Consider the following 10,791-nt stretch of genomic DNA (forward strand, 5'->3'; position numbering starts at 1 on the left):
CCCCTCAGAAAGTAGGTAGTTGCACCCCTGCATGTCCACTTTGCAAATGAATTATTTGTGTGCAAAGCTGCCTCTGATCCCGTCCTGGATTACAAAGCGGGATGTAAATATAATGTAAATATAATTTTGAATGTATTGTTTTTTCACTGACTCTGTAGAGCTAATATAAATCCCTGTGGTTCCAACCCTGAATAAAAGAGGAGAGTTGAATGTACAACTGGCAATTCCATGACACAAAACTGTCTTTTGGTTCAATTTGATATTATAAGAAATTAATTTATGTAGTGTGGGATCAGGCAAAGCAATAAAGTTATACAATTATTTCATTAAGTTAATTTGTAGTTCTAAACATATTTTGAGTGTTTTTTACTCATTTTTTGTCTTGCCACCGGTAATATTCCTCTCTCCTACAGCCTGATCAATATCACCAAATATGCAAATTAGGTGATGATGTCATCTAACAACTTCTAGCAGCTCAAAATCTCACTTCAAGCTCACATCAAAACTTGAGAGCCCTGTGTGTGCAGCTGCAGCCAAACTCAATGTCTACGAAGAAGAGCGCAGCTTTGCTACCTTACTGCTAAAATAAAGACCAGAAGAAGGAGAGCGCCACTTACAGTGAAACACAACCGAGGTAACTCGCTGAAAATATTCTCCTTCAATTCCACGAAGCTGAAGTTGGTTTCCGATTCGGAAAATGGCTAAAGGACGATTCCACCTAATTTTTTACTACCTTCAGCATCTTTAATCTCCTCTAGTTAAAAAACTACAACACCTAGACACTTCAAACCTGGACCAGATTATTCTGCACTGATTGCAGAACATTTAAAACCAAGTGTGTGATCTGTGAAACCTTAATCTGATTTGTGAAACCGTAATAAAAGGGCGATTTCAGCCCTTTTTTTGACCACACTAGTGCTGGTCCAGCTCCAAAACTACAACACCTCACTGGTATTTAATAAAAAAGGTCAAATCTATGCTAAAATCTTGTGTTCTGGATGTGTTTGTGCAGCGTGAACAATCAACATTCATATAAACTAATTCATGTCATTTCAGTGAGTCGTCATGGTTGACATCGCACCCCATGAATTTACAAACACACACAAATACATGTCATATACACATTCAAGTCACTTGTGTTAAATAACTGCTTCTATTTTAATTAAGTTTTGGTCTTCATTATAACTGATGTGCAGGGGGAGAATGAGTGGTTGACCTCAGTATTTTTTAAAGTCTGGCTACGGCCCTGCTTGCAACAGGTTTATTTTTCTCAAAAAGGCCTTTTAGGTAGGTAGGTAGGTACATTTATTTTTATAGCACTTTTCAGCACAAGGCGACTCAAAGTGCTTTTAGCATAACAAAAGATTAACATTGCAGCCTTATCGCCAAAGGTGAACTGTCATTTACGCTTCATAGTGCTGGTACTGTGTTCAAACACTTTCCTTGTGTATGTATGTGTGTGTGTGTTTATGAGTGGAAGTTGGGCATGGAGACCATTCTGTGTCTTCATGCAAATGAACTCACCGCACAGCTCATTGTTGTCATTTTCATACAGATTCTCTTTTTTGCATGCTTGTATTTCCTCAAGACTGTCAGGGCTTACTTCTGCCAGGTGTTGTTTTACATTTTCACTGGCAGAAGTGTGTGTTGATGTCTGTGTTCCTTGTTCATACTTTCTCATGGTGTCTAAAATGTGTATTTAGCTGAGATCAATTTGACCCCTTTTTCCCCATCTATGGATCATATTGGTTTGGTGTGCGTGTGTTTATTCACCGATGTAACCTCTCTCACCCTCTCATTTCTGTCTCTGTCTTGTTTACAGGGAATTTAAAGAATGTGGTTTAGGACCTGGCAGCCTCAGCCTCCTCGACACACGCACACACACACACACACACACACACACAGACACTGTGTTTCTGAACCAGGACGATGCTTGGCAGCTCTAATGAAGACAATATGGACTGGAACCCGTCAGCTATGGTTGCTATACAATGTTCAGTGTTTTTAATTCCTTATGCTTCAAAAGAGCAATATGAGACTTTCTGTGAAGGAGAGTTTATGGTATGCTTATTGTAGTTTTGTTAAAGTGGGTGACAGCAGTCCACCCACTGTGTTCAGTATTGAGGGAGGCATCAGTCAGACATAAATGGAAAAAACAAATTCTTTTGGCAGTCCGGTTTCATGGTCACTGCAATCCTGCTGTGATTTCAACCTCTTGAGGACAGATTGAGTCCTAAAACAGCCAATTCCCCAAATGTGTCATCAAACTTTTGTTTCTCAATTGGCCTGGAAGAAAAAACAAACAAACAAAAAAACCTAAATAAATCTGGTCTGAGTATACAAACAGTTCAGAAAAGCTGGACTGGTTTTGCATTGGACAGAATTCAGAATCTTTTCATTCTTTGGAAATTTAAACAAAGAATGATAACTTGTATTGACACCAAAGATTAAATTATCCCTGAAAGGAATTTGGTTAGAAGCAACATGCCTAAAGTGTTGTATCATGACTGCATATGCAGGTCTAGAGAAAGTGTCTTCCTCTCACAAGGTCTGGATATGTAAATATTTTCAGGTCACCTGCAGCTATATTTCACATGTATGGTGTATTATAGCTACAAGAAGGGACTTTTGGTTTCAAATAAAAAATGTGTAAGACACCAAATTTGGTCAAATTTCTGTTGCGTTTTTTATTTAAATTTGTCCAATTTGAACTCTTTTAAGTTGGATTTTTATTGAAGCTTTACTAGTTTTAGTCATTTTTATACTTTAGGTAAATAAGTGGCTACATTTAAAAAACCCTAAGCTTGTTACCATAACAACCCTGACCCATTGGGGCATGAACAAGCCTCTGTGATGTCTGCTACCGGACATTGGGACAGATCTTTGGGGCCTCTTGGTCATAGGGTTGAGCCTTCAGATCCACAGAAAGCCAACACCATAAACCCAGGCCCAATGCCTTTTATTCTCTTGGCTCTAGTTCTGCCGTTGTGGGTCAAAAACATTGGAGAGATTTGTTGATTTGACTTGAGACGTGGTTTTTCTGTTTATAGTAGTGTTTATGTGTGGTCCCAAGGGTCCCAGGTTTCAAAAAGGAACCTTTTGTTGTAACAAGTTCCCTTCAACTGTCAGTGGCTTTTATCAAATAGTTCGGCCATTTTGAAATGGGGTTCTATCAAAATGATATGAACATTTAAGATAGCTCTTTGAATGGCCTCTGGCCCTGTTTACATGTGAACAATCTCCTGGAACAGTTAAAGATTTTCCAATGTTGATTGGGGAAAAGTTACATGTTTACATATTAATCCTGTGCCCATTGAATCTGCTGTAGTTTCCATCCCAGGTCACGAGCTGGCCCTGTGATTTTTGTTTTCAGTGACACGTGCATGCACACAAACATTTCTGTCTCCACATCATCAAAGCAGTTATATTCAAAATGATACATGTAGGTTTATTTGGACCTACAGTAAGGTTGAGTTGCTCTTACACGTTGAAAAGGGTGAGTAGCACAAACAGTACTCTGTTATCCACCATTGTTACTGTTGTTGGTCTACTCCCACAAGCGCAGAAAAAAATGTTGATTGCAGCTGTCCACAGTGTGTATGTACAATTTCACACCAATGTAGGGCACATCCAAAAACTTCCACTCTGAGACCTGGGCTCTAAAGATTGCAGTGTCAGATTGTTGTTGTCATGTACACAAATGGCCAAATTGCAACAAGGATGTTCCAGTTTCACCTATAAACAGGATTGTGTAACAGGACCTCAGTTTGGAGAAATGGTTTAATTCTGACCAAATTGACAATCTGACAGCTAATCCAAAAACAGCCTGTCATGGTTAATAGAGAATGAACTCAGATTGCAGACTGATGCAAGGAGCTTGAGGAAATAACTAAATATTTATTAAAACAAAAATACAAAATGAAAAGGTTAGTGTGACAACAAAAAACTCACAAGGACAACAAGGAACTTGAGGAGACAAATTCACAAGAAACACAGGGATCATGAAGAGGAACCATGCAAGACATAAAGCCAAACAATGCCAGATCACCTGGTAGTGGGAACCAAGGGTATATGAAAACTAGAGCTGATGAATAGAGTGGAAACACCTGAACTAATGACAACCAAGAGCAGGTGAGAGCAGGGCGGGAGCTGGGGGAATTAAGAGTGACAGGAAAATACAGGAAGGCGCAGGGAGAAAACTACACACAAGGACAATAATGAACTCAAGACTAGTGCTATTTTATAGTTTCACATTACATGGATATTCCAGTAGAAAAATTATAATATTTCTGCTAGAAGTGCTACAACTGCTTCTGCTGCTGCTATTTGCTCTTGCAAACAACCAATATGTACAAAACTGTGTAATGGAAAATTGACAGCAATGTAAAGGCTAAGTGGTTTGTGTGAATGCTATTTTCTATGCCATTTTAGAGACTGGAGTTGTTTCAAGACAAGGCAATCCACTTTGATCTTGGCTGTGTTATGACTCGCCCTTGGCTCTCAATCTGGTCAGAATTAAACTTTATTTCTCCAAACAAAGGTTGTTCACTACTAAATCAGGCCATGTACAAAGAACAGGGTTGTCATGAAGGATCTGCTACATAGATTGATTTTCACAGATACCATCAGACACCTCCTCAGATTTATATCTGAGGAGTTTGGGGATCTGCTAACTGCTTTAACATCATTCATGCCAAAGCAGGTGTTGGCGTGACCGACTGCTGTTTAGCTGGGTGATGTGTTACTCTAGTAAAGTGTTGCTGCCACTGTTGCTGGGGAGAGTGATTAGTTTGTTAGTTTTTTCCAGAAGAAGAGAAAAGAACTTCACCTTTTCACTTTTGACCCATCTTTGATTCCATTGTTCTTCCTCTGACTTTATTTTACATCTGGGGATTATTTTACTGACTCAATATCCTTTGTCCTCAGAGACTGTCCAATGTGAACTCGTAAGTGTTCGAATGTAAAGAAATAACTCGTAATTGTTAGCAACAAAACATGACTGCTGATTTTGCTAATTTATTACAAGTTATGCGATAGACTTGATAAAGAATGATGCAAATTTATTGGTTATTTTTATCATAGATGATGCACGTATGCAAAAAATTCAAATCAAAAACACTGAAAAATTGTGTTATTTGAAAACTATTATGGTTGGTGGCACTTGTCAAAGTGACACAATCAGGATACAGATCTACAAAATTAGCAATTTGTTAATGTTCTTAATGTTTTCTGATCAATGTGGTTTTTGTTATAGTGTTAGTGGTTTTTAAATTTGTGCCAAACTGAAAATCTGTAAATGCATAGAAAATTTAAATTAGTTGTGTTCACTGAATCTTGTACTTTAATATTAAATATAAACAAAATTCATCAGTGTACTTTTTTCTTCAGAACCCTGCAACACTATTTTTCTGACAAAAAAAATTACTTTCACCAAATTTTTTGATGCTCACAAAACTGCCATCATTTTTACATCTACTGCAAATAAAAATCAAAGACGTGAAAGAGTATTTTAGAATAAAGGATGTTTATCAGGTTGTTAGAGAATTTGTCTTTATATGCGTTAAACAAGGAGTAACTTTTTTTTAACTGTTCTGTTGTACAAACCACAGAAGTTTGTTGAAATAAAAGACATGAGAGCATGTTGTTGTCATGTCTTTGTGTCATTTTTAGGCAGAGGTTTATGTGGTGCAGGATGGTTAATAGAGGCTTTAATAGAGCGTGTTTGAAAAAGGAACCACAAATGTCAGGCAGTTTCCTTTAGAAGTGAAGTTCCTTAAATTAATGGCCTGGAAATTGAACAGAAGTGTGTGATTGGTTGTATGTGTGAGGATTCGCTGTGATCTTTATGAACACTGCAGTGGTCACCAAGGCGATTTGAGCCCCACGTAGCTGAAGCCAGTGAAACTCATTACACCGTTTATGAGCTTGGAAAAGGAGAGACGATTGAAATTCTATCTCATAAAAGTGAGGGGTGGGGGGAACTTGCACAGTACTGGGCCAGAGGCTGTAAACATGAGAGATGTGAGAGACTGGTGTGTGTTTATGTAGTTTTTTGTGCTCCATGGAGTCAAATTTAAGAAAAGGAAAAAAAAAAAAAACAATCTCAGAGAGGATTCATGGCAGCAGGGAAACTGCTGGGCTTAGTTTAGACAAAAAGCCAAGTTTGGGTTCTTACTTTGGAAACTGGTACTTTTTAATGTTTGTGAATGAAAAATGCCACCAAGAAAACCCAAAAGAAAGAAGGAATATTAAAGCCTAAAATATTTTAAGCATTTAATCTCCTGAGCTCATTTCACACGTCAAACATTTTTGGGCTTTTTTACACTCAGAAAGCTAAAGTAACTCAACTGTCAACTTTCAAACTCACTGACATATGGCAAGTAAGTAGGCAGTGGTAGAGATTGTACTTTTTGTTTCAGCCATGGACATAGACCTTGTCCACAAGAAAACACTCATTTTCAAAACATTTTTTTAATTTGTCTTTTCTAAAAACATATCCATAAACATGGCACCGTTTCTAGAAACACAGAAAGACCAAAAATGACCCAAAATGCTGTACTAACTATTCCAGGCCCATATGTGCCCCTGTTATGCTGCCACAAAAATACACCAAAAATATCAAAGTTAGTAAAAAAAACAGCTCAAATATTTTTAGAACTTCAAATTAACTTTTTCTGTTGATGTTTTTTTTTTAATGTTTGAGTTCAAATGCTCTGTGATCTAGGCTTGAGACTGGTAAGAATGACCCAAAGGAGACACTCAAAGTTCTTTTAGTGCAGTAATGGGGGTGGCAGTGGCTCAGGAGGTAAAGAATTATCCTGTAACCAGAAGGTTGCTGGTTTGAGCCCCCACTCCATCACTCTCAGCTGCTGTGTCCTTGGGCAAGACACTTCAGCTGCCTTGCCTACTGGTGGTGGTCAGAGGGCTTGGTGGCGCTGGTGTGATGGCAGCCTCACTTCTGTCAGCCCGCCCCAGGGCAGCTGTGGCTACAATGTAGCTCACCACCATCAGTGAATGGTTGTAGTATGAAGCGCTTTGGGGTCCTTGGACTCGATAAAGCGCTATACAAGTGCACGCCATTTAATTTAAACAGAGAACATTGATGATTACCAGAGACTGGTAATCATGATAACATGATTAGTCAATTATTTAGGGTCTGGCTATGGTGGTGTGAATATCTCCTGCCTTGACTGCAGCTGGGAGGGGATGCTGTACGAGGACTGAGCTGCCTGTCAGTGAGGAGGCAATGGCAGCACCCACTGCTCATTGGAAAAGACAATACTTGCTTTCATCTGCCAAACTGAATTGCCTTTTGGGGAAAATAAAGTAATCTGAATCTGAATTCATGTCTCTAAAATCCTCCAATAACACCAGAAAAAGTTGCTATTTGCTAGTTGCTTTTTTGAAAAGTAGTCACTAGAGGGGTCTGAAAACTTGCTAAATATGGTGACAAACTGCCTAAGTTAGCATTAAAGTGGAGCTACGCTATCATTGCTTTCAAAAAGTTGCGTTTTTTGATTGTCTACACAAAAATGCAACCCACATTTTTTGATTCATAACCAACATTGTATTGCTCCTAACAATAGGACAAAAACACATGGTGTTTATTAATTTAAATGTAACTTTGCTGGTTTAAATTAAATGGCATGCACTTGTATAGCGCTTTATCGAGTCTAAGGACCCCAAAGCACTTCATACTACAACCTTTCACTGATGGTGGTGAGCTACATTGTAGCCACAGCTGCCCTGGGGCGGGCCGACAGAAGTGAGGCCGCCATCACACCGGCGCCACCGAGCCCTCTAACCACCACCAGTAGGCAAGGCAGCTGAAGTGTCTTGCCCAAGGACACAACAGCTGAGACTGATGGAGCGGGGGCTCAAACCAGCAACCTTCTGGTTACACAACTCAATTTGCATGTGGGCAAGAGGTGCAAATGAGCAGAAAATTTTAGAATAACCAATAAAAACAGCTTCATTATTGTTTAAATTTTTGGGGCTCAAAATAATAGCAGGTATAGGTGAAATAGGCTGCTTTGTCATAGTTTCTCAACAGTTCCATATCTACTGACCTCACAGATACACAAAACTCTACTGGAGCTACTGGAGCTATTTATCTTTTTCGTATTTGAAATTCTTATTATTTGTTTAATTATTTTAGGATATTGTAAAAAAAATGTTAGTGTTTGTTGTTTTTTATTGTTTTTAAAGCCAGATAAAGACTGTTGGAACCTATAAATATGTGGGCAGGTATAAGACCAGGATGCAGTAGGGTGGACCTACGTTTTTTTTTTTTACCAGAGATGAAGAAACAGCATATATAATAACGCATATTTGTATGCATGCTGCTTGCCGCAGTGGAATAAACCAATCATCAAAGAAAAATCATCTCATTTGGACAACGGATTTCTTCACCTGTGTTAAAAAATAACCTGTTACATTTGGTCTTTTTAATAATTTGAGTTTGAAAAGAATTGCCAGTACATCTACTTTGCAAAGAGTTTTTTAATAAGCTCAGTTTGTGAATAGACAGGAGGTGCAAACGAAGCAGGAAATCTGTTTTTAAAGCCATCAGTAGTAGTGTAGATGGGGCTTGAAGGAGACACAAACATGACATGGATGAGAAAGAAGCTTCAAAATGTATTGTGTTAAATTATTCAAATAAAAACAATCACTATTCTTGTTTATATGCACAAATACATATTCCTGTCCCACTTTTGCCTTGTATTACCATGACTCTAGGCTGTTAACAGAGGAGGAAATACAGATGTCACCCAATGACTAGAAAGTAAAATGTATTTTCAGATAGCAGTACTGTGAAGACAAAAGTGTTAACACCAAGATTCATTTGTATTTTGTTGTTGACTTTTTTTCTTATTGTAAAGAGATTCTGGTTGTTGTTGTTGTTGTTGTTTTGTTTGTTTTCTTGCTTTAAAGCTTAAGGAATAAATAAATAGTTCTGCATTTTGTTGGACTCAATCAGTTTGATGAAGTCTTGTCTCAACAGCACATTTCTTTAAATTTGACAACAGAAATTTTAATAATCCACAAAGATATTAGTTACACCCTGCTCTGAATTTGAACACATTTTACATCTTTATGAAAAGAATAAAACAACAGCTCCAATGCAAATCATTACCCAGCCACTGTACTTTGAATAGAGTATCATTTGACCTTGATTAGTTTAGATAAACCCAAAAGCTTGTCCTCCATCAGCTTCTGTTTTTTGTGTGTCTGTTGTGAAAAGGCTTGCCAGCTGCACTAAACATTTGCATAAGGTGTAATTTTGGATGCTCTCCAAATCAATGCAAAGTGAGTCAGCATGTTGGGGAAAAAAGGGTCAGGAGGGGAATTGTTTTGAATATAAGATGCTGATGTGGTTTTAGTTTCTGTTTCTATCCAATTCTACCAAGCTCAGAAGGGAAAAGTTCCACCTTGCACACTGGCAGCTTGACCAAGAATGTCATAATTATTTATCTGTGAGATAGAAATCACAAACTGTTTGTTTCATTTGCATAACGTCTCCCCCAAGAAGGAACAAAGCAGTGTGGGCCTCTGTCTATACATCCTCATCCACATCAACATGTGAAGTGTCTGTGGTCAATGGTGGAGGGGATTTACTCGCACAATAAAGACAGATGCCACCTTTTAACTGCCTAACGGAAGAGAGGCTGGGCGCGTGGCACTTGACCGAGCCGACGCATGTTGTTGGCGCCTAATGACATTATCCCTCCACATGCTGTTGAGATAAACAGTGAATAGGAAATGAACTTATTCTTTCAAAGTAAGACATGGGGGAGGGACAGAGATGTATTTGAATAACTTGGTGATGGCTTGGCCAATGACAATTTTAATGATTCTTTTTAAGAATGCTTTACTTGTTTTTAAAGAGTTCGATATGATGGATCATCACCATCATTTGTTTATAAAGCGCTTTAAAAACCAAAGTGCTGTCCGGGTATATCAAAACTAAAAGGAAACAATAATATTAATAATACAAAACAATAAGAGAAGTACAAGATTGACATAATTGGCAATGAATTCATAAAACAACAACAGCTGGCCTAATGTTTGCGCTCACTGCAATTATATGCTTGTTTAAAAAGATAAGTTTTTAAAAGAGACTTAAAATCATTTAAAGATCCAGCAGACCTCACAGACAAAGGGAGAGTATTCCAGAGCCAAGGACCTGCAACTGAAAAAGCTCTGTCTACCCTGGTCACAAACCAGAGACTAAGAGCTTTTGATCTGTAGATCTTAGAAATCTACTCAGAATGTATAGATCAGCCAAAAGGAGAGGAAGATCAGTTCTAACTGCTGCTTCTGCTGACAGACATAACACTTAAAGCCTATTGTGTGAGCAAATAGTCTGCAATCAGCTCCAGTGTCCCAAATACTCACAGTTTAAGAAAACTGGAAAGAATTAATTCACCTGTTATTGTTCTTTGTTGTTTTTGTTTTTGTTATTAATATTTTATCTCCTTGAGATGTCAACCACTTGAGACATTATATTTTAATACCCCTTTTAAAATGGTAAATTTTCAATTAATTCTGACATAGTAAAAAATATAGTATAACTGAGATGTCCACAAAACGTTTTCATGTTTCAACGGGTTCATAAATTTCAAAAGTCTTTCTCTGGCTTAAGATTTTTATATTTACTCAGTGATTTTATTTGGATTCCATTTAAAATTTAAAGTAGCGTTTCTTGAAGGAATGCATATCGTCAGTCACCTTGCATGGCAAAGTTTTAAACAGAGATCTTGTGTAATCTGTTAGTGCTTAGAGTATGTG

At 37.9% G+C, this 10,791-nt stretch overlaps 1 protein-coding gene across 2 annotated transcripts in view; it reads left to right on the top strand.

Annotated features, from left to right (window-relative positions):
- Positions 1 to 3,912, top strand: part of hdac8 (histone deacetylase 8) — a 72,382-nt gene extending 68,470 nt beyond the window's left edge. For both annotated transcript variants that reach the window (XM_037976587.1, XM_037976588.1), the window contains one exon: positions 1,823 to 3,912. In XM_037976587.1, the coding sequence (XP_037832515.1) occupies positions 1,823 to 1,845 (23 nt within the window). In that variant the 3' untranslated portion in view covers positions 1,846 to 3,912. The remainder of the gene's footprint in view (positions 1 to 1,822) is intronic.
- Positions 3,913 to 10,791: the final 6,879 nt, after the last annotated feature.

The sequence above is a fragment of the Kryptolebias marmoratus genome, linkage group LG7 (assembly GCF_001649575.2).
Source record: "Kryptolebias marmoratus isolate JLee-2015 linkage group LG7, ASM164957v2, whole genome shotgun sequence".
NCBI lineage: Eukaryota > Metazoa > Chordata > Actinopteri > Cyprinodontiformes > Rivulidae > Kryptolebias > Kryptolebias marmoratus.